The sequence below is a fragment of the Pteronotus mesoamericanus genome, unplaced genomic scaffold (genome assembly GCF_021234165.1).
Source record: "Pteronotus mesoamericanus isolate MK-2021 breed Mesoamerican mustached bat unplaced genomic scaffold, CSHL_Meso_final contig_90, whole genome shotgun sequence".
In the NCBI taxonomy this organism is placed as follows: Eukaryota; Metazoa; Chordata; class Mammalia; order Chiroptera; family Mormoopidae; genus Pteronotus; species Pteronotus mesoamericanus.
In genome coordinates, this window is record NW_026555277.1 from 44,382,311 (window position 1) to 44,407,218 (window position 24,908).

The following is a 24,908-nucleotide window of genomic DNA, read 5'->3' on the forward strand; positions in this document are numbered from 1 at the left end:
AATCTTCCCACAAAAATGCTAGATGGTCTTATTATTAGTTTTACTGATTATTCAAAATATTCTTATCTTCAAAATTATTCCAAAAAGAAACCTATATCACTTTTATTAAAAGACTAGCATAATCTTAATTTCAAAACCTAATCAGATAAAACAAGGAAGAAATTTGATGACAAAGAGACACTACAGGGGTTTTCTGCCTGAAGTACATCCTTTACACTATGTTTATTTGCATTCAAAGAATGCATAGGAAGACTTCAGAATATATTCAGTCCACCTAACTTACATATTATTGTTGACAGATATTTTAACTTTAGTTTGCTTGATCCACAAAACATTCTATCGTTTCATAAAATGTTCACTAAGATGTACCCAGATTTTACCACTTTACTTTTTAATCCTTCATCCCTCAGACCTTTCTTCTAGAATTGCATTCCCAATGCTTAAAATACATTCTTTAGAATTTCATTTAGTGAGGACTATTTGATGACAAATGCTCATACTGATTGTTTATCTAAAAGTGTCATTCTCCCTTTATTCTTGAAAAAGATTTCCAAAGTTATCTTCTCTCAGTATGTGATAGGCAGAATAATGTTCCCTCCCCAAAGATGTCCATACTTTAATGCCTGGAAACTGGCAATAGGTTACTTTACATGGCAAAAGGGAGCCTGCAGATATAATTAAGGTTATTGATTTTTTTAAAAGGGAGAATATCCTGGAGCATCCAGGTGAGCCCAACCTAGCTACAAGAGACTTTAAAAGCAGAAGACTTAGTTTCTGAGATCAGAGCTATGCAGTAGAAGAAGAGGAAGAGAGATGTGGGAAAGAGGAATGCAAAGATTCCAAGCATGAGAATTTGAGGCTGGGCCTGGGATACAGGGACCCATGCACGAGATCGGAGAAGAGGCCCCAGGATCTGAGGGCAGCCCCCACCTGACAGCCTGCAAAGAATCAGGAACCTCTTCCTATAGCTGGAGGGAACTGGATTATGCCAATAACCTCAATGAGCTTGCAAATGGACTCTTCCCAGGATCTCCCAATAAGAGGACTACTGGCTGACAGCTTGCTTTCAGCCTTGTAAAACTCAGAGTAGAGAATTTCATCAAGTCACCTTGGACTTCTGACCCACAGAACTGTGAAATGATACACTGGTATTATTTTAAGCTGCTAAATCTGTGCTCATTTGTTATGACAGCAATAGAAAAAATATACTCAGTACATTAACAATATTATCCTACTTACGGCTTTCATTTTTGCTGTTGAGAAATCAGCAAAAACTTAATTTTTAAAGTAATTTTTTTCTCTGCCTACCTTTGAGATCTTGTCTTTGTCTTTGATGTTCTGAGGTTTCACTTTTAAATGTCTATATAATATATATATTTTTTTGTACTTTTCTTGCTGGAATATGTTGGAGTTTCTAAAATGAAGGAATGATATGTTTTATTAGTGTTGGAAATTTTTGATCCCTGACATCTTTAAATTTGATCATTGCCCCATTCTCTTTCTCCCTCTTCTGGAATTCCAGTGAGCACATGTCGAACCTGTTGACTCTGTAGTCAACTTCTCTTAACCTCTCTGTCCTATGGTTCTTCAGAGACTCCCAGATGTGCACTTGTTCAGATACATAGCTTCCACTTCATCAGTTCACTATGCAGCTTCTTCTATTCTGCTTTTAAAACCATCTATTGAATTCTCATTTTAATTACTTTATATTTTATTATTTTTAGAAGTTTTAGTTTTCCTGTTTTAAATCCTTGTAGTCATTTCTTTAATCTTTGTAGTCTTGCTCTTTTCAAATATTGAGAATCCTCTCTATTTTTTATTTCCTTTTGTATCACATGTTTGTTTGTTTTTAATGAATTCATATATTTTGGAATTTTATATGTGGCAATCTTTTGAGGGCTTTGAAATGGTTTCTTTCAGAGACAATTGCACTTTTATCTGTTTAAATGACCACTTGCATTAAAACTCTTATCCTGAAGATTTTTTTTAATCTTCAAAATAAGATGAATTCAGGCTGCAAATTCACGTGAAAGCCATTTTACAGCACAAATTTCCCTCTGTATCGGTGCCAAGAATCAAGGCAGGCAGTAGTTCTTTCCACCTGCTGGGGAGACTGGGGCTTACTTCTAGCTCGCCCTTATCCTGAGAATGCGATCCTTCAGAGCCCACTTTTTGCTGACATATTTCTCTTTAGACTCTCCTCTTCAGGCAGGCTCTGGACTTAGTTTGAATTCAGCAATACTACGCAAGGCTCTGAAAGCCATAGCTCCTTTTCATCTGGCTTAGCAAATGCCCCCCGGGTAATAGCCTGCCTTCTGGGTGTCTACTTTCCCTTGGTTCATAGCTTCTTATTCTCTTGCCAGCTCATTAGAGCCTTTAATAAGATATTGTCTATAATTTATTCACTGTTTTCCATGAGGGCCAATCAGGGCACCTCGTATCTGGTACACCGATAGGAATGGAAGTTCCAAGAGCTCATCTTCCCTTCTGCAAGATAAATTCTCCAAGGGGAAGACAAGCCTTTTCTCTCTCTCTCTCAGGTAACTTCTAAGGCACTAGGACCCAGCAAGATGGGAGCTCCATCCTACACTCCAGCAATTAATACAGACTTTCTTGTCTAATTCATGCTCCTAGTCCTACCTGTCCCCTCCAATGAGGCCCAGTCCTACTGTGCCTGATGTTCCTGCCATACCCGCTCTGTAGTTCTGAACCTTCCCCATCCCCTCCCCGCCGTGCTGCTGACCAAATCAGCCTGGTCTGATTCCCAAACCTGGCACAGAACAGGGTTAGATGATAGCACCTGGCTTCACTTGATCTTCAATTGTCCATTTCTTTTCTGGAAACGCCACCCTGTTTTTCTGCTAATTTCCTCATCTCTCCCAATATTCTTTGGGACAGACACTGCAGAGCTCTGCATCCTAACCAAGTGTTGACAATAGTAGGTTCCAGAAAGAGGAAGCACAAACTTAAGAGACAAAAATATCAAAATTTACATCCCAGATCTTCCACCTGTAAGTGAATTACCACTTATATCTGTAAGCCTCCACTTTCTCATTTGTAACTATATCTTTGTCAGACTATTGGAAGTATCAGGGATGGTATATATGAAGTATCTAATACAAAATAGATGCTTGATTAGACACCAAATGGCTGAAAGGATACAAACAAATGTGGGGTTTCTGTGGTTGAGACTGTGTTACTGGACTTTGAGCAACTGCAGAAAGTGTAAGAAATCTGCTGTTAGATGTGAATTCTGATGTAGAGAATGTGTGTCAATTAGCTCAGACCAAAATGGAACATGGACTAGTATGGTGTGTAGAAAGAACTGACAGCCAAAAAACCAAAATTAAAACCCCAACTCAGAATATGGAAGAAGACAACATAGAGCAGAACTAGCAAAAAATGCCAGAGGAAAAAATGGTAAATACTTGACATTTCTTACATTACTTTTCCCTCTCTCACTGGTGGAGATTACTAGTTAATGATGATGAAAATAATAATGATAATAGCTAAATCTGTAACTGTTCTAAGCTCTTTAGTGAATTCATTCATTTAATCCTAACAACTCCATGATGCAGGCATTGCTATTGTTAGCATTTTATAGATGAAGACATTAAAGCACAAAGAAGTTATTTTTGTTGTTGTTTTTTTTTTCAAAGTCTCCAAAACCTTTTATTCTTAGAATCTAACCTTTTTCTAGGAAGTAGCACAGTGAAGGAGCATTGTTAGTAGTCATCTGACAAAAACTGTCCATTATTCTTGACATTAAAAATTGAATGAAATCATTAAAGAAATAATACATTGCCATTTACAGAATATACTTAGGATCTGTGAATTCCAGTGATTAGATTTTAGTCATGACTGCCAAGGACAAAAGAGTGGCTGAGAAGCACATGTTCTCATAAAAGACACCTAACTAGTACACTCAGGGTGACTAATACTGCGGATTTAAACATAACACAGTTTTCCTCAGAGGAAACCATTTTAGTTACTAAAGAGCCTTCACTTCTGACATCTCAACTCCTGATTTAAGTGGCTGCACACTCTGTACTTCGGTGCCACATTTAGGACAAGTAAAGTACATGTCAAACAAGAAACTGCTCTTAACACAGTAATAGCAGAAGATGTGCTCACAGCCTATGGTGTGGGGCATGGTGGGCCACTCTCCACACAGAGCACATTGTTTCCTGCTGTTGGCTAATGAGCTGTCACCATTAGAAACACCAGTAAGGGGGATGCACCACAAAGACAACTTCGCTTTCAACTTTTGGATGTTGATGAGCGGTAAGAGAAAAATAAGAAAGTCTGCAAAACCATGCCAGAGAAGCTCCCTATTCATATACTCAAAGCCAACCTCACGCACGTTCTGGGGCTTGCAAAATACGGACCGCATTCCTAGGAGACGTTCCGTCAAAGTTGCAAACTTGCCTTTTTGGAGGAAAATCAAGAAATTAATCAACCCCCCCACTTTCAAAAGTCCAACCACAAAGTTTACACACTGTTTGGCTTTCCCAAATGATGCTAAATGATGGTTTCGAAACAGATCGTAGCATCGTTCTGCTAACCACTTCCCACCAATTGTACAGACAGCATACCAGAGCTTTTGGTTTTTACTCGGTGGCTGGTATCTCAGGGTTGGAGAAAAATCATTTTTGTACTGAATACTTAAAACTGACTGTCGCACAGTAGCATTTTTAGAGTAAAAGGTGACTCGCCATAAAAAAAGCCACGAGAGGGCTTTTAGCTCAGGTTCAGACTGGGCTAACAGCCCTGGCTGAAGTCCATGGAAGTACTGAGTAACCTGGGACCACACCAGCTGCTCCAGGGCCTTGTTCAATTCAAGTGCATCCAACTGACATTCTGAGCACCCTGTGTGTGCTCTTCACAGTCTCTTCTCTGGAAGCCATGCCTTCTCCAAAGGGCTCTTTTCCCCCTTCCTGTAGTTCTGTCAAGACTTCTAAGCCTACAGCAGCGGGGATTTTGGCTGTAAGTTCTTTTGTGAAATCCTTGCTTCATACTGGTCAGGAACTTACATGCCCCGCTCCATGGAACTTTCTCTGAAACATTCTCTATGAAGCTTGACTTATCCAAAGAAGTTAAGAGAGCTGTGCAAGAGTAAACAAGCAGCAGAGCAGCCTGGCTCTGTGGTCCAAGCCCTTCACCCCTTTGATACACCGCCTCCACAAGGACACAATGTCCTGCTCTCATCTGAGTTCCCTCCAGCAGAACCATGCAGGAAGTCACTATTGGTTATCACAGTTGACACATGAAACGGAACTTAATTTCCATCTTTGGCCCAATGATTCCTCTCTTAAGGCTTCACTCAGAGCTTTGGGAGTATGGGCTCAGTCTCCTCAGTCAGGCTGGGCTGGGAAGGGTCCTCTCTACTGCCCCATGCTTCTTGGACCCCTGCCTACATTGACCATAAAACTAAAGCCCCACCTTTGTTGCCTTCACTTCTTACTGATCATTCTTCCATCTTCACCTTCTGATTCTCTCCCATGTTGGACCATTGAGCAGGGATTCAATTCTGGACACTGGTATTATATATATTTTCAATTGCCTAGGTACACAAAGGAGACCTAAATAGAATCTGGTAATGTTTTGTACCCAGCAATTATAATCAAAACTAAATAATATCATACAAGAGAAAGAAAATGGGCTTTCAAATTGGACAAAATGGGGCTCCTATTCTAGATCTGCTACTTACTAGTCCTGAAATTTGAGGTAAAATATTTAACTTCTTTGAGACAGTTTCCCTCTGTAATATGGGTATAGTAATATCTGTTAATGAAATCCAAGGAGCCATGTAAAGTGCCTAGCACTTTAATAAATGCTTATCTCCTAAACAAACAAACAAAAAATCTGAGAACTGACTTTCATCCCACAATATGAGTGAAATTTGCTTAAAACTCCAAGTTCCACTCAAAGCATACAACTCTTATATTGGGAAAGTAAAAAGTGGAAAAGATTAAAAAATAGTTATTTGTTATGATCAATACTTCCTTTTCAAGAAGAAAAAAGTAATTTCTTTATTACCTACAAAAATAGCTTTCAACATTTATACCACAATAAATTCTTTTCATTATTTTTTAAAGATAATCCCACTCTTAGGAAAAAAATTTTTTCCTGTCAAATAAACTGAGGGTATTAGATAATAATTCACTTTCTTGTCTTTATTAAGCAACAACAAAATCTAATGATGATCAGAGCTTTCAGCTGGCATGTATCAGCATGCCCCAAGCAAGGGAACTTGGTGTCTTAAGTCTCTGAACTGTCTCTTCTTGGTTCATGGATCACCATTTACATCTTTGCGGACAAACTTAAGAATCAATTGAACCCAGGAGGACTGGAATTTGGACCTGAACCTACATGTAGAGCCAGTGAACTTACATGTAGAGCCCAGTGGACCAGAATCTGGCACAATTTCTATTCTGCTACACAAGGACAGAGCACTTGCTGAGCTGGGCCCTGAAAACAAGGACTTTATTTTGCATGGTTACCACATGGCCTCTTCCTCTCTCTTTGGAATTTGACAAGCAAATTGGCATTTGTGTTGCTGAGACTGTCATAGAATAGTGATTGTTAATTATACCCTAGATGTCCTGCTTCATTCTGCTGTGGATGTATTATGCTAAATGTATGCAGTGAGCAAAAGATCTTAAATTTGATTTCAAGTTGCTTATCTCAGCATGCTCCCAGACCCACCCCAGGGCAGCAAGAGTTAGTTCCTAAAGTGGCTTTTGGGAGTTCTGCTCTAGAATTTCTGGTTCTAACTTAGACCAACAAGTATTCAAAGGGTCCAGCAGATGTCAGTATGAATTTTTGAGTCTCTCTAGGTTGAATATTCACACATCGAATTATATTACCCACTGCTCTGGAGAACTGTCTCTAAACAGGGTATCATACGAGCTTTGGCTTCAGAGACAATATTTTCCATAAGAATCTACTAATTGATAAAATTCTGATCTTACATCACAACCCCAAAACAGGATGAATGATGCAGTCTCAATTATAAAGAACCTGTGAGAAATGGACAAGTGAACAAAGTAGCTGCTTCTACAATAAATCTAAACTAGGACAGCTACCTGGCTTTCTCTGGATGGCCTGCTTAGACTGATTCTCAGCATGTTTCATCTCTGACTCAGCAGGTTCCCCCTTTGTCACCAAAGACAAGGCAGGGCTTTAGGTTTATTTTGGCTTTAGAGTCAGTGACCAGAAACTGCACTGGGCTTGTTTTAGATGTGCTGAAACATTCCTGTGAATACCCTTGTGATTCATTTTGGGATACTTTACATATAAGAAAAGGACAGAGAACAATATACAAAAGCCATATGTTCACTACCCAGATTTAACAACTAGTACCATTTTACCATATATACTACAGACCTTTCTTTTATTATTAATAAAATTAATTTCTCATATATCTCTCCACAATCCCATTCTCTTGCCTCCGTCCCCAGGAATAAGCATTATCTTAAAGTTCATGTGCATCTTTTCCATCCATCATTGTCCCCTGGGGTTGCCATAATAAAGTACCAAAAGTTGAATAATTTAAACATCAGAAGTGTATTGCCTCACAGCTCTAGAGGGTAGATGTTAGAGGAAAGGTGTGGACCAAACAGTGTTCCCTCTAAAGGTGCTAGGAAAGCGTATGTTCCAAGACTCTCTACTTGCTTCTGCTAGTTGCCTGGCTTGTGGTAGCACATGGCATTCCCCATATGCATGTCTCTGTGCCCAAGTTTCTGCTTTTGATAAGGACATCAGTCATATTGGATTAAGGGCTCACTCTATTCCAGTGTGAACCCATCTTAACGAATTCTATCTGCCATGACTCTACTTCCAAATAAGATCATGTTTTGAGGTGCTGGCGGTTAGAACTTTAACATATGGATATCGAAGGACAAAAATGCAACCCATAACACCATCTATGTATTAATACTTTTACTACATATGACTGTTCCACAATCACATATATTATTTTGTGTATATCAACTTTTATATAAATGCTATTATTCTGTATGTATCCTTTGTAACTTTTGTTATCCAGCAATATATTTTTGAGATGTATCAATGTGACAAATTTATATTAGTTCATTTGTAGTACTTCACTGTATAACTATACCACTATCCTACCTATGCTAAAATTAAAAATATCTACAAGGTTCAAAATGTCATTCATTCAGTATATAATAACAGATATATGAGTCTTATTCTTAGGCTCCATGAGCTCTCTGGTTCCAGTCCTTGCCAAGATCATATGGATCTTTAATTGCATTTAGCGATCCTCCAATTTTATAATTTCAGGCCTCTGCAGTTTTTATTGTTCAGGAAGTTTCAGGCAGCAGGAGGAGAACCACTTAACTGTTGGGGATATCACTAAGCAACAAAGAATAGAAGTAAGATATTTTAATAGGTGAATAAGTATTAAAAGTTGGAGTTTGATTTGAGGCAGCCCTGGGATGAAGTTGGACATCTCCAGCCTGTAAGATACGCACGTAGGAGGAAAGCAAAGGCTGAAGATGAGGTGTGTGTCCCACTGTCTAACTCTCCTGGACTGTCCCTTGGGGCAGGAGATTGACCCCACTGCCTTTTGATCAGAAGTCACAGTGAGCAGCCAACCCTGCAAAGGGGAGTTAAATAGTAACCTGAAAGCTACAGAAAGGCTCCCAGACATTCTTGCAAGTACACAGCACAGAACCTCACCTGCTTATCTGGGATCTCCCTTGTCCAGGGTTTCAGCTATGGCTGATCTGAGATTCAGTAAAGCAAAGAATGTCTTGATCTTAAAGGCAGAAGATACAGCACAGCTGAGATGGGCTCATGTGGCCAACCGTGGGGAGGAAAGGAAGGCCCACCAGCACGTGCAAGTCCTCCACAAGGCTGTGAAACTCAGGTGCAAAGAGATAGACAAGGAGATGGCCATCCTGGGGAGGTTCTTAAAGAAAGTGAAACAGTCTATTGGTCATTTTACTCAGAGCTGTCAGCGTGGATGAGTGATGGGAGCCTTCCTGAGGAGGGACCTCAGAGGAAGACAGTGACTGCCTTTGCCCAGGACCGCTTTCCTCCTACTTGAGGGTGTGGCTCCTGGCATCAGTGAGCACCCTCTGCTTTTGTGCCCTTCCGTATATAACACTCCCCGAAGAATTCCCATGGGAGATCTCCACATCCTTTCCAAACACTAGGTCCTTAAGGAAAATGCTGGAAAACCAGATGGGATTTGTCTTCTGGAGGTGGGAAATAAACATGGATATGAGTTTTAAGGAAAGATCACTTTTTTGTCTGCTACATGGGCTTTGAAGTGTCATGTTCAAACTGTGTTAATTCTCTCCATTGGACCTCCATCAGGAAAGCATCAGCCTGGTATGAAGCAGGAATGACCTTAGAAGGGACAAAGGGAGCACTTCTCATGACAAGCCATCTACATGAAAGTCCCCAGATGAACTTTTAACTTTAGAAGTGTAGGCAAGTTTATTATTAAATTTTAAAGTTTGAGGTCTGAAGAATAAATTCTTCAAAGACTTAAAAACTAGTACACACCTCCTGCTACCTCCTACCTTCAGCCACACAGGATTCAGCAGAAAGCACAGCACAGCTGGAAGCAGCCCAGGAAATGGTGCTGGAAATGCTCTGAAAGCTCCGCTCGCTCTGCCTGCCCTCCCTAAGGGCAGAGCCCCGAGGGGCCTGAGTCTGCTCTCCCAGCTGCGACCCAAGGTCACCCTGGCCTGAACCTCAGTGAGACATGATTCTGTTTTAAAGTCTGATGCTGGGAAAAGCCTGCGATGAGACTGATTCAGTCTCGGGAGAAGAGAGAGACCACGGACTTTCTTCCAATGCTATGTAAATGACACAGGTAAACCGACACAATTCTCGTTGCTACATGACGCCAAAATTCGAAAATATACAAAAGGCCCTTTATGGATTTTTTCTGAGGATTTCCATTGGGACTCCATGGTTTCCCTTGAGGGCCTCAAGTTTGAGACTCACACATATATACACAAATATCTTCTTATTTCTGCTATCAGTCATGTATAGCCCCAAAAGCTGTATGATAAACCACAAATAAAAATCATGGGGGAGATTACTGTAATATTGTGGACATAAATGGAATCTCTACAAAGGCACCATCAGAAGTTACTAACAAAAAGAAATTTTAAAACAATTGTTCCCAAAGGCAGGTATTGCTTTAAAAGTGGAACTGATAACAAACAGCATTTACTTTGATTTGTCTTTGAGGTTTTACACTGAAACTAGACTAAGGAGTAGCTCTTTTAGGGATTTTAATGGTATTCATCATAAATTATACAGGATTTCTATTTGGATTATTTTGTTATATATCAATGTCTTAGTCTTACTCTCTTTCTCCCTGAAGTAATCTTCTTATCTATTTCTGCAATTTTAACAAATGAAAAACTAAAAGTTGTGTATCAGTGCTTAAAATTATTTAATTAGAAGTATAAATAATATTTTTCAAATAAAAAGGAAATTCAGAACTTGCCAAAGTGCTATGCTACTCTTTTTAAGATAAAGCATGGTATTTGGGCTTAACATACATGGATATATACATAAAATGTGTGTTTACCCAAGTGGAAGGATCATGGACTTTGGTGTCAAATCCTGGTCTTCCATTACCAGTTACAAGATATTGGGCAAGATGGAGACTCTCTCTGAACCTTAATTTCCTTATTGGTAAAAAAGAGAGTAATAATAACTTAGCACTGTCATTTAGAAATGTAATAAAGCAGTGCATATTTCAGTTCCTAGCACAGAGCAAGTACTCAAAAAATGGTAGCTATGGTGGTAGTACTTATTTCTTGGGTCCAAGTCTCAGTCTTTCCATTAATTTCCTATGTAATTTTAGGCAAGGCTTTCTACTCCTAAATGCAGGATGTAGAGATGGGATGGGATGGGATAGGATGAGATGGGATGGGATGGGATGGGATGGGATGGGATGGGATGGGATGGGATGGGATGGGATGGGACGGTCTCTCCAACCCTCACAGAATCAAAGTCTGTTTCCAACATGCCATGGGTTTACATTTGAGGCACCACCAAGAAGGACCAAGCAATATAAATAGATGCAAAGGTGGGATTTGGTTGACTTTATAGCCACATTTATTGTGCACTTGTCATTATGCACTATTCTAAGCCTTTCCCATGTATTAATGCACTTAATTTTCACAACTCTATGATTAAGGCAATGTCATTAATCCCATCTTACAGATGAGAAAATTGAGGCACAGAGTGGTTATGTACTTTGCCCAAAGTCACACAGTAAGTTCAGAGCCAATATTCAAACCAAGATAGGCTCAGGGCTCATATTTGTTTTAACAGTTTTGCTTTACAGCTTTTCAAAGGGGATTGGCTCACTGACAACTAACCCATCACCCTCCAGTCTAAATTCACAGGTAATTCCAGCACTTAATCATTTTTACTTTCTTTCCTGGGCCCAGAGCAGATCCTCATGGTGCATGTGCTGGGGGATGATGGTTCTCCTCGGTCCAGAGTCATACTTCCCTTCCAGTAAGTGCCTGGTGCTAAGTGCCTGTTTTCTTCCTAACGAGCTTCTGAAGTCAGAGAGATGTGGATTTAACCCCCGCCTCCGACATTGGTATTAACTATTTGGTTCTGCAACATTACTTAACATCTCTAAGCCTCAGTTTCCCCATCTGTAATGGAGGGCAGAAATGGGAATATTAATAAAGGCACTTAACTCACAAATGTGAATATGAGAGGTAATACATGGTAAAATGACTGCTTGTAGGAGGCAGTCACTAAAGAGGATCAGCATCAGAACTGATCCTGGGGCAAACTTCAAATGGAGCCACTGAGCTAAGGAAGGGCTCCTTTACCTCTCCCTTGGTCTGAGCCTAGAATGGGCTCTCTAGCCCAAGGTGTGACTAAGGCAGTCCCCTGAAGCCCAGAAGCTGCTCACAGATACAACCAAGGACACAGTCAATCTCCAGGCTGTAAAACTGAGGGGAGCGAGGGGTGGATTGAGTATTTCATCGACTGAAGCTGAGTAATCCATGCTGTCTACCCCACCCTGTATAGCCTAAAGAAGGGCAGGCCTTTCTCCCACCTTCTACAGGTTTTACCTGTAAATTTCATCTATGGCTTGATGTCATCCTTTTATTCCTTTTTCATGTTTTCTTTCAAAAAATTTCCACCTTTCTGAATAACATTATTTTTTAAATATATTTTATTGATGATGCTATTATAGTTGTCTCAATTTTTCCCCTTTTGCCCCTCTCTGCCCAGCACTTTCTTCCCTCCAGCAACACCCCCCATTAGTTCATATCCATCGGTTGTGCATATAAGTTCTTTGGCTTCTCCATTTCCTATACTATTCTTAACATCCTCTTATTTTGTATCTACCAATTACGTTTCTTAATCCTTGCACCTTTCATCCCATTCTCCCCATTCCTCCTCCTAGCTGATAACCCTCCAGATGATCTCCATTATTATGGTTCTGTTCCTGTTCAATGTCTTTATGAACACTTGACATGAGTTTTCCACTCTGCATTTAACTTCCTCTTTTTCCTCTTTCTCTTTTGCTTATTAATAAAGTTTTATTTCTGTGTAACATTATCCTTTCATGCTATGAATTTCTGGGTGTTACAAAAATATACTGTTAAAGGAACAGTAATTATTCTGACATTTAAAACAGCCAGAGAAAAGATATGATGAAGCTGCAGGTCCCACTGTTAACAGAGAGCAGCACCAGATGTTAGACTTCAGTGCTTGAGTTTTGGCTAAGGAAGAATTCAGAGTCAAGACTCAAATACAAGCAAAAGCTGATTGAGAAAGTCACAGCAGTAGAAGTGAGCTGTGAAAGAAGTGAGCCAGCTGGGCTGTGTGGGCTCTGGAAACAAGTTATAGAGGCAATTGGATCTTAAGAGAAAAAAAGACAAAGAAAACACACCTGGAGGAAGAGTAGGAGAAAAGGCACTGGTGTACTCCAGAGAAAGAGAGAGCACATACACTGGGTCGCATGTCTTAAGGGCTTCTATCTGGAGGTCTCAGGGGAGGATCTCAATAAAAATTTCATCAGCTCTCAAGGTGTGTCTCCCCAGGGTTGTGATCTCCACTGACTGGTTGGCACAAGGCAGGGGGCCACTAGTCATCGCAGCTGGTCCTAATGCCTGCCATGGTGACACCCCACCTGGCCTTGCAGCTTTTCTGAGCCTGAAGCTGAAACACAACTGAAGCCTAGATGTTATCTCTAGTTTGACCAATATTCTATCTCTGTGGTCAACATTCCCAAAGCTTTGTCCCTAAGATTTTTAGATGCAGGTCAGTACCTTATTGTCTTGAGGGCTTAAGGTTTAAGAGAGAAGTCATGCAAGGGCTTGTATGGGGATCATATTAGGTTACTCTCTGCTCCCCTTGTTCCTCTTCTAAGGGAGTCTACCACATGACTACTGACATGCCAGGGGAGGAAAAATTGGGGGAGAGTCCAAGCTGCATGACCAGCAATATGAAAGATCAGGAGGTCTAAACTGTATGACGAGTAATATGCTAGGAGAGGAAAGGTCACCCTGCGGGTGAGGTCCCACCTTATAATTGTCTGTTGCTAGGCATCCAGGGCTTTCCACCCTGGTGACCTTCTGTACCTGCCCCATCATTCCTAGTCTGCTCATGTCTGTCTACCTGCCTACTATATCACCATGAAGGTGGAATGCTCTCATTGTAAGAGGGTCTTACAGTGGAAGCTTCCCTAGTGCCATTTGTGTTCCAGGCCTTTGAATAAGTTCTTGATCCCTTTCATCTTATATCTTCCCTCCCTACTTTTTTTAATGTTTAGACTCCATTCATTTTTAAGGTTCACAGCAAAATTGAGGTAGACGTACAGAGATTTCCCATGTACCTCCTGCCTCCACATATGTATAGCCTCCCATTACCAATATCCCTCACTAAAATTTGTTACAACCGATAAATGTACAATGACACATCGTAATTACCTGAAGTTCATAATTTACATTATGATTAACTCTTCATGTTGTACATCCTACCAGTTTGAACAAATATATAATGACAAGTACCTATCACATCATACAGGGTATTTTCATAGTCTAAAATTCCTCTGCAGTCTGCCTGTTGATCCCGCTGCAACCCAGCTCCTGACAACTACTGATCTTTTTACTATCTCCACAGCTTTGTCTTTTCTAGGATGTCATATAGTTGGAATTATACAGTATGTAGCCTTTTCAGATTGGCTTCTTTCACTTAGTCATATGCTTTTAAGGTTATTCCATGTCTTTTCATGGCTTAAAGGCTCATTTATTTTTAACACTGAATAATATTTCAGTGCCTGGATTAATTTATTCATTCTCTTACTGAAAGACATCTTGGTCACTTTCAAGTTTGGGCAATTATGAATAAAGTTGCTCTAAACATCCATGTGCAGGTTTTTGTGCAGACTTAAGTTTTCAGCTCCTTTGGATATATACCAAGGAGCATAACTGCTGGATCACATGGTAAGAGCATGTTTAGTTTCTTAAGAAACTGCTAAAATATCTTCCAAGACAGTGGGTCCCATTTGCATTCCCACCAGCAATGAATGAGAGTTCTTGTTGTTCCTTGTCCTCACAAGCATTTGGTGTTGTCAATGTTCCAGATTTTGGTTATTTTAATGAGTGTATAGTGCCTTGTTGTTCTAATATGTATTTCTCTGATAACACATGATATGGAGCATCTTTTCATATGCTTATCTACCAGCTGTGTATCGTCTTTGGTGAGGAGTCTGTTAAAGTTTTTGTCTTCTTTAATAGGATAGTTTGTTTTCTTATTGTTGAGTTTTAACAGTTCTTTGTGTATTTTGGAGAACAGGTCTTTACTATATGTGTCTTTTGCAAATATTTTCCCCAGGCTGCGGCCTGTCTTCTCATTCTTCTGACACTGTCTTTTGCATACCAAAAGTTTTTAGTTTTAATGAAGTCCAGCTCATCAATTATTTCTGTCAAGGGCCATGACTTAAAGAGTCATTGCTATACCCAAGTCTTCAAGGTTTTCTCCTGTGTTATCTTCTAGGAGTTTTATAGTTTTGCATTTTACATTTAGGCCTGTGGTCCATTTTGAATTAATTTTTGGGAAGGGTCTAAGGTCTCTGTCTAGGTTTGTTTGTTTGTTTTCCCACATGAATTCCCAGTTGTTCTAGCACCATTTTTTGAAGAGACAATCTCTGTTGCATTGTATTTTCTTTGCTCCTTTGTCAAAGATCAGTAAACTATACTTACAGGGGTCTATTTCTGGGGTCTCTGTTCTGTTCCAGTTATCTGTTTTTCTATTCTTTCACCAATATCACACTGTCTTGATTACTGTAGCTTTATAGAAAGTCTTGAAGTCAGATATTGTCAATCTTCTAACATTGTTCTTCTCCTTTAATATTGTCTTAATTATTTGGAGTATTTTGCCTATCCATATAAACTTTATAATCAGTTTGTGGATATGCCCAAAATAATGTTCTGGAGTTTTGATTGGGATTGCATTGAATCTATAGCTCAAAATGGGAAGAACTGACATCATGACAATATTGAGTCTTGCTCTCCATGAACATGGAATATCTCCCTTTTGTTCACTTTTTTATTTAATTCATCAGAGTTTTGTAGTTTTCCTCATATAGATCTTGTACATTTTTGTTAGGTTTATACATAAGCATCTCATTTTTAGGGTGCTAATGTAAACAGTATTGTTCTTAATTTCAAATTCCACTTTATTGTTGGTATGTAAAAATTGATTGACTTTTGTATATTAACCTTGTATCCTGGAACTTTGTTCTAATTGCTTAATAGTTCCAGGTCCAGGAGTTTTGATGTTCATTCTTTCAGATTTTCTACATAAACAGTCATGTCATATAAGAGCATAAACAGTTTTGTCTTCCTTCCTACTCTGCACACATTTTATTTCCTTTTCTTGTTTTTATTAACTAGAATCTCCAGGGTGATATTGAAAAGGGATGATAAAAAGAGACACTCTTGCTTTGTACCTGATCTCTTGGGAAAACTTCACGTTTCTTAGTGGGAAAGTTTCAAGTATGATGTTAGCTGTGGGTATTTTATAGCTATTCCTTATCAAATGAGAAAATTCCCATTTCTTCTTAATTTTCTAAGAGTTTTCCTCTTTATATCTTGAATGAGTATTATATGTTGTCAAGTGTTTTTTTCTGTGTCTATGGATCAGATCATGTGATTTTTCTTTTTTAGCCTCTTCCTAAATGCAAAATTGAGAAGAAATTCTCACAGCAGTCCCTTGCAAGCTCCAGCATACTATCACTTTCAAGTACACTTTTGAAGAGGTATTATTCACTATAACCTCATCTGAGAAAGCTATTCACCATGAGGTTACACAAAAGTAGAGAAGCCAAGGGAAACTGAGTTTCTGGAAACTTTGAAAATATTTTTGATTTCTCACTAAATTACTCAGAACTTGGCCCATTTATATACCTATGAAAACAATACAACTCTCTATGCAGTTTTAGCAGTTGGAAATTTTTGTGGCATGAAACCTTGGGAAGCAAGAAATTAGTCCAAGACATAATTTAATCCAAATTAGTTTAAGACATAATTTAATCCAAGACAAATTTGGTATGATTTCATTTATTAAAGAATAAAAGTTTCTTTCTAGTATATTCTGTCTAACTATGAATTTCATTTAAAATCTTTTAGAAAGAGCAAATCCAACTTTAAAAAACTGCTGGGCAGTTATAATACTCTGGTTCCCAAGTTTTTTTAAAAAAAATGAGGCAAGATTATATAGTGAGAGTAGAGGAAGCAAGCTGAAGTGAAATCACTTATGACCATCTGTCATATTAGCCATTATGCATTTCAACATCTGCAACTGAAAAGTCACAGAAGTCAAAAAATAAAAACAAAAAAGACTTCCAAGGAACACAGATTGCCCGATGATGTTGCTGGAATATTTAGCCCTATGTCCATTTCATGTAAAAAATAAATTAAGTATAAATAAGGAGGTGAAGTGGCTGGTGTTTACTCAGGTGTGTCCACAGGAGTGTACTCAGAGTAGGCATCAGAACAGGGCCAAATGCCTTTCCTCTTCCACACTCGCTACACAAAACTCTCCTCCATGTTGCTGCAGAGTAAGAAAGAGTCCACAAGCCTGGGCTGGACTAGTTGCTGGAAGTCAGAGTCCTGGAGACCTTCAGGGCAGACCCCAGCCAGTCTTCGGAGAGCAGCCTGGGGACAAAACAGAAAAGATGACACCAGTCAGACTGGGCCCTACTCTGGTGCATGTATTTCCTTCAATTACCCCAAGAGATGCATTTCAGGAAGTGGCCTGTTTACCAGGCAATTTGAGCTGATTATCACCTTGACACCTTAGTTATCTGGGTTATCTTAGTTTTCTGGGGCCTTAGTTTTTTGTCACCTGATCATCACAGCAATCTTATCACTTGGCCACCTGGTTCCATTTGTACCTTGGTCACCATGGTGGATGTCATCTGCAAGTCTTCATGATCTCAATAATGGTATTGCCATCTTGGTTCTTCAAGTCATCCTAGGAACTTGGTTGTTTTCCAGATCTGTCATTTTAAGTATCTGGTCAACTTAGTGAAGTATTTGTTCACCTTAGAGACTAGAATTGCCAGAAGCATCAGTAGAATTATATTCCTGCTTCCAGGTCCTTAGAGGAACCTTAGAATGGAAAGGACTATTCATTTATTCATAAAGTCATCAAGGTTCTGAGCATAGCATTATGAAGTGGAAAGAAGGGAAGAGACAGAAAGGAAGATCATAAAGTTGAAGAAGGTGGAGATCCTGCCATCAAGATGGAGATGAACAGGGAAGAGAGGTACAGGCAGAATGAAACCACTGCCCAGGTCTGCACATACTGAGAGTGTCACTCTTTCCTGAGTATGCTATCGTGTTTCACACCCATATGCCCTTGCTCAAGCTCTTCTCCATGATGTGAAGTCCCTCCCTGCTCCTTTCTAGCCAGCAGTTGCATGTATCCTGCAAGGCCTGTCCCCACTGCCACCTCCTTTAAGAAGCCTTCGCTGATTCCTTGGGGTAGAGACTGTTGCTCCCACCACTGTGCACACACATCCCCTGCACTGACCTTAGCCTTCTCAGACTTGGCTGCTGTTGTCTTTGAGGTGTTTATCTCCCACACTACACTCAGCTCCTCGAGGGTAGAGACTCTGGGTTTGTTTGTTTGTTTGCTTCTGTATCTACAGTAGGTAGAACAGGCTGGCACAGAGCTCAGTAAATGTTTGCTGACAAAAGTGATCAAATAAAGTACTTTAAAGTTGAGTTACTCCTAGAGCTACTTGAAACTGAAAATGTGAGCTGTGTATCTATACAGACCTCTTTACCAGTGAGCTGAGGCAATGCATACTAAATGCTCAATAAATACTAATTCCTTCCCTCTTCTAGAATTTGTACATTTCAGGAAACAAGGTGAGAGCTTGAAGATGCCCTTCTGCTGGGAAACAATGACAGGGGGCAATATCTGAAATGGCAAAAGAAGCAAAGGAGGAGGAGTGCCAACACAGTATTTCACTTAATACTTACAGGATACCGCAAGTATTATGACCTCTAACTTGGAAATAAGGACACTAAGGCTCAAAGAGGGACAGTGGCCTTCTCAAGATCACACAGCAGCACAGCTCCAAGGTCCTCATACCAACACACACAGCAGGATGCTGAAGCCCAGGGCATTAGTTTATACTGAGTACAAGGCAGGCAGAGAACTCATTGTCTAGGCATGAGAGGTAACCTGTTGCTGAGAAACTGCCAAGATGGTGAAAGAGGATGCCTTTAGTTAGTTATTGGACTGATAGGCTCTGTCATGTCCAGTGGATCAAGAAGGGACATGTGTCTCTGTGTTCAGGGGCAGGGTCTGAGACACTAGTGGCAAGAAGCAGACGCCAGGAGACCATCTCATATTATTGTGTCCTGTTTCTTCAGGGGTATGATTTCCCTAAGAGCTAAAAAAACTGGCTCCATAGCACTTTCTGATTCCTCTTGATCCAGCTGAGAGAAATAACCCTGTTACCCTTGAGTTGTCACAGTAAAAACAATCCAGGGATCTTCAGCAGATGAGGATGTGAGGCCATCAACGTATTTTTTCTCAACAGGGATAAAAATAAAGCAAGAGGGAGGGAGGAAGAAAGATGAAGAAATAGAGAAAAATAGACCAATAAAGAGAGAAAATAAGATAGAAGAAAGTAGGAAAAAGACAGAGAAAAGGAGAGAACAGAAAAACAGAACAAAAAAGGAAATGCTAAAACAGAGAGACAGAGATGAACTGGTGGAAAAAAATGAGACCAAGCATGAAAGGGAGATGGAAAGAGAGAGAGATGATGACAAAGAAAAAGAGAGCACACTCTGGGGCAGAAGAATTATAGGAGAGAGATGGGAAGAGGCGAGGAGTTAGGAAAGGGAGGAGAGAGAGGGCTGGGAGTGATAAAAAGAGAGAGAGAAAGGGAAAGGAGAGAAAGAAAGGGAAAGGGGAGGGAGAAACCCTGAGAGTAGGGAACCTCTACAAAATGCAAGAGAGAGAGAACTAGAAACAGAACTGAAAAATCACAAAGGCACCAGACATCCAGGGTACCCAGAACGTCTGCAGGACATGAACCCTTGGAGCACCCTCTTCTCCACGTCCAGGGTCTCAAAGGACCCCCACCCTTCTGAAGCCTTTCCCTTGGCTGCTGCTTTCCTCCAAGGATTAACAGCCCAGGATCTCATTCCCACATGGTCTGAAAACACCTAAGTATTTAACAAGTCCAGGAGCCCACTGACAGCTGCTTCAATAAGAGAAAAATCAACCCTGTGCGCCCGAGGCACCCTGCGCTGCCCCAGACATCGGAGAAGAAGATTGAAATGTCCTCCATCTGCCTGGGAGGGGCATTTGAAACAAAGGACAGGCAGGAGAGGTAGCCTCCAACTCCACCCACCAGGCCCGGCTCCCAGGGGCCCCCATCTCACCTCCAGGGGGCAGCACTCAAATACAGAGGCCCTCCTGGCAGCCAAACCATGAACACCCACCAACATGAGGGGTGCTGAGGGTGGGGAGACAAGCCTATCAGTCCACAAGCCAGGCCAGAAACAGCCACCAAACCCAAAGTCCTATGAAGAAACAAAGAACTGGAAAAGATTAACGAATTTAAGAAGGTCCCAGGCTACCAGGGGCAAAATTCAAATCCTCTCATGTGCCAAGGTAACAAGACTAGGGCCCTTAGACTCGGGGGCAGAAAGCATGGCTCGAAACAAGATGGTTTGGTCAAAAGTCAAGACCTGAAGGATCAGTCAGGCCTGAGTTTGAATTCCAAGAGCCTCCCTTTATAATACCTAGAACACAAGATAACACAACCTGTCTCCTACTGTGGAAAACAAAATCCGAGCAGATAGGCCCAGGGGCATACCGGGTGCTTCCTGCCTTCGAGCATGGAGAACTCCCAGGAGGCTGCAGGGAGGAGAGAGATTTTGATGTAGGTCTTAAAGGAGTTGCTGGCAGAGCTACAGAAAGAGTACCTGCTTGGAACGAGGGCCAAGGGTGGCTCACCGCACTCTGGCCAAGCCAGAAGGATGGGGCCTGGAGGCAGTGGGAGGCCTTCAGATGCCAATAGTATGTTGGAGCCCAGCTGTGCAGGGCTGGACCACATGGACAGTAGGCTGTAGAAAGTGGGGACCATGCAAGGGTTGGTCATGGAAGTGTCATGGTTGTAAACTGTCATGAGGAAAATGAGCCCAGCATCCAGGTAGAGGGTAAATTAGGGAGGGGAGGGCTCTCTAGCATACAGCAACTTGCCACGGGAGAAATTAAATCCATTTTCCCCTGGAAAGCCCTTTAAGAGATTGAAGATAGTGGCCACGTCTTTCTGTGTGCTCTTCTTCAAACTAATAATGAAAATGAAAAAGAAATTGTAACCGGCCCACATATCTGAATGGAGCTGAGTTTCCCAGCATTCTCTCAGGGCCTACTCAGTGTCAAGCAGTTGCCAGCTGCCCAAGTTGTCAAGGTAATGGTAATTGGGCCAATTATTATGAGTTTGCCAAGTATTACTCTCTCCCTACTTGACTCAGTAGATCAGACAGAATTAAGAAGCTCTGTGAACTTGGATGAAAAAATTATGTTTTTACATTCACTAACCTCCAGCTGAAGCTTAGCCTTTCCTTCAGTTGTGAATGCAGTGGCAAACCATGAAATCTCAGCAGTCCCTGTGACTTGTTCACCAGTAGAAATCCCAGAACCTTTCATATCTCATGACAGTTGCAGATAGCTTCAAATGCCATTAGCACTCATCACTAGTCAGGCTGGCAAATTAGACCTGCTGCCAGATCTTATTTAATTCATTAATTAAAATGTATATATATTAACATATCACATGCTTAAATACCCTGTAATTATTTTAAAATAATTGGTTTCTTTTTTTTTTAGTTCTGTATATTTTATTGTATGTGTTTAAAACATTATTCTGAGAAGAGGTTCATAAGCTTCACCAGATCACAAAAAGCACAAAAAGGGTTAAGATCATTCTGCATGTACCAGAATAAAAGCCCCATGAGAAAAGAGATGTTTGTCTTATTTTTTCACACCTGTATCCTCATAGCTTACAAGAGTGCATGATACATAGAATTACTTAGTAAATATTTATTGAATAAAATTTATAGCATGTAGTGACCTACCCAATGTCACATAGCTCATTGATGGCAAAACTCAGACAGGTGTGTCTGACTGTAATGCCTTACTGTTTCTAACACACAATGCCCATCAGGAGCTCCCAGAAATGACGTGAGCTCTATCAAAACAAGATGGGTGAGAAGGGGGCTTTACTGTGACACAGCCTGAAGGATCCCTAAATCCATCACTTCTCCCTTGCATTCACTGAGGACCAATCAAGGCTCCAGAAGTTAAACAACCTGTATATCCAATGGCTTCCCTGCTCCTCCATGCTTCCAACTGGAAGCTGTTCTGCTCTGGGATTCATTACAGCCCAGCAAGGAGGAATACAGAGACAAAGCATGCATCCCCCATTGGGTGCAACTGGATGAATTAATCAGTGACCCAGGCATCAAGGGGACGTTGGGTGGGGACCTCCCAGGATGCATGTAGTTGGTTTTGGGTAAAGATTTTGGGACGGGCTGAGTAATACTCTCTGTCCTGTCCTATTGTTCCAGTCCTATTCCACAAAGGAGGGAAGGAAGCTGCAAAGCTTCCTTCCAAGGAGGAAGGGAGGCTTTCTCACTATGTCCGGTCTGGACAGGCAGGAAAGGTTCATGCCCTAGCTCCCACGTGTGGCAAGCCCCAGGATGTCACTGACACCATCCAGCATTCTGCCAGCCGCTCCCATCTTGATCACTGAAGGTTCCCTAGAACCTCAAATGCTGGTGGTTCTCCAGCCCCCAACTTTTCAAATATATGACCTCACATAATTTTCTTCACAATTTTATGAATTACGTGAACCAGTATTATTCTTATCACCATTTTAAAGAGAAAAGTTGAAGCCCAAAGAAGTTTCATGGCTTACCAAGCCAGCCATGGCATAGCCAGCACTCCTAACGAGGGAGAAAGATGGGGGAAGACTGAGAACTCACCAGGCAGGCCACGAGCACAGCATCGCTGCTGTTCCTCTCAGAGGGTGACCGGCAGAGCTCAATGAGGCGGGACATACCTGCATGAGACACGTGGAGAATCTCAGGCCCTGGATGGGGACCAATCTGACCAGGCCTGACCCAGGGGTGCTCGACTCTCTCTGACTCAGCTCTCTGTGTGGGACCTGAGGAAGCCAGTGGCTCCCAGGGCCCCTGTCAGCCCACCAATGGACCAGGGAAGGAGAGTGAGCCCACCTGGGGGAGCCTGTGATGGAAACCTGATTCACGGGTCAGGGCCAGGATACTGGCCAGGGCTGAACTTAGTTAAGACTGCAGTGGAGGTAGTGCAGCTCACTCTGAAAGAGCAATCCCTCCGTGGAGGCGCTCCCATTTTTACCAGAGCCAGCTTTACTGTTTACATCTTCATCAGTGGAACTGTTAGTACCTCCTTTTTTTTACCACCAATTGCTTATCAGTCACAAAATATATTGTAGCTCAAACTACAGAAAACTACAGAGTAAATTAATGTTGCATAGGACTTTACAGAAGAAAAGTTAAATAAATGACTTTGCTTTTCAATGCAAATTGACTTTCTTCAAACTTAAAAAAAACAAAACAAAAATGCTTATTTTAAGATAGGGATAAAAGGTGTGCAGACACATTCTGCATATTTATCGTCCAAAAAGTCGGAGCTGGAATCCTCTGCTGCCCCAGGGTCACCTCTTGCCATCCTTGTTGTACCGGGAGGATAGGCGACCTTGCCAGGCCTATTATCAGGCCTGTGCCTGGAGCAGCGCCCTTTCTCAGCCTTCACACCAGAGTAACTCTTCAAACCACAGCAGGAGACTCATCTCTGTGCTAAAATATACTTTTACCCACGCAGATAATTGTGGGCTACTGGACATGGTTTGAGCGTTGCTCTATGACATTCAAATGTAAATGTTTCTTTTCATACCTGCCACTGTATTAGGTCTGTAAGTCCCTGTGTTCTGGACAATGTTATAGTCAATGTTATATGCTTAGCACTCAGAACAGAGCCTGGCGTACAGTGGGTATCTGAAAACATTTGTTGGGTAAATAAGCGACTAACTGAATGAATGAGTGATTTAATGAGTGAATTAATAAATGAGTTAATGATGAATAAATAAAGTAATAAGTGTGCTAATGAATAAATAAGTGAAAGGATAAATTAATTAGTGAATGAACAAATGAGTAAATGAATAAGTAAATAACTGAACAAGTGAATGAATGAGGAAATAATAAGTGACTGAAAGAATGGAGTCCTAATTAACAGGGATTCTGCAACTGAGTCATTGTTCTGGCCACCTATGACCTCTCTAGGCCCTTCCTCTCTCTTGCTTCAGCCCCAGATTACAAGCTAGGCTAGGGACTGCACCCTGGGCCTCTATCCCAGCACTTCCCAGCACCCAAGGAATGGGGCTCACCCCAGCCAGTCCTTGCTCTGACTTCTCTGTTGTTCTCATGAAATCAGGGCTGCTCCCATCTCCAAGCCCCCACCCCCTCCACTCCTGCCACAGCCAGCATCACTCACAGCTCAGCCGCACGGCCTCCCGTGCCACCTCTGGGTCTCGGCTGAGACGGGCCAGGGTCACCGCAGCCTTCTGCTGGACACGCTCGCAGGCCGCCACCTCAGCTGGGGTCCCAGACCTTGGCTTCTCGGACAACATGCCCATGATAAGCTGGACCCCTGGACAAGAGATAATGAATAGTTGGCACCCATTCCAGTGAGGAGCTTTCCCTTTGGGGCCAGCTGGATGGATAGCTGCAAGGCTCGAGCAAAGGCTGTTAGAATGAGTTAGAGTTCTCACACACATGAAGGAATTTAGACAAGGCCACCTCTCCTCCTTCTGCCCTGCGGTGTCTCTAAATGCATGTACCATATCACCATACTTGGAAAGGACATCTGGAGCACATCTCATTTTACCTTATTAATGCTATTAATGAGCTTTCTTACTACATGCCTGGCACTGTGCTAAATGCCCAGTAAGTACAGAATCGCCTAACACCTTCCAAAGCCTCATGAACTGAGTACTAGTATAATTCACTTGGAGGTCCAGAGAGAAGTGGAGTATCTTTTCCAGGGTCACGCAGTTAGGAGTTGGGGAGCGGGTATCAGAACTCAGATAATATGGCTCTTCACCACCTCCTCACCTCTGATGCTGGCCGCATCCCGAGTCAGGTCCAGCGGTGATGGATCAGTGGGAGGTACCCCAAACCGAGGCTGACTGAGCAATAGGTCAAAATATTTTAAAAGTGATTTAAACACTGGGGGAAGCTAGAGCAGTTGGATTGAGAGATCTAGGCCTGAATTTGGTTGTCTGAGCAGCTTTCCCA

At 41.4% G+C, this 24,908-nt stretch overlaps 2 protein-coding genes across 2 annotated transcripts in view; both read right to left on the reverse strand.

Annotated features, from left to right (window-relative positions):
* Positions 1–3,924: 3,924 nt before the first annotated feature.
* LOC129080772 (peroxisome biogenesis factor 2-like) lies at positions 3,925–5,083 on the reverse strand. The gene is given in 2 exon segments (XM_054586274.1): positions 3,925–4,856; positions 4,858–5,083. Coding segments are annotated over 2 exon segments (915 nt in total). The 5' UTR covers positions 4,908–5,083; the 3' UTR covers positions 3,925–3,991.
* Positions 5,084–16,904: 11,821 nt separating this feature from the next.
* INSC (INSC spindle orientation adaptor protein) overlaps positions 16,905–24,908 on the reverse strand; it is a 113,339-nt gene continuing 105,335 nt past the window's right edge. The window contains exons 11-13 of the mRNA XM_054586275.1: positions 24,106–24,261; positions 22,557–22,633; positions 16,905–17,195 (exon numbers count right to left, since the gene is read on the reverse strand). Coding sequence (XP_054442250.1) covers positions 17,067–17,195; positions 22,557–22,633; positions 24,106–24,261 — 362 coding nt within the window. The 3' untranslated portion in view covers positions 16,905–17,066. The remainder of the gene's footprint in view (positions 17,196–22,556; positions 22,634–24,105; positions 24,262–24,908) is intronic.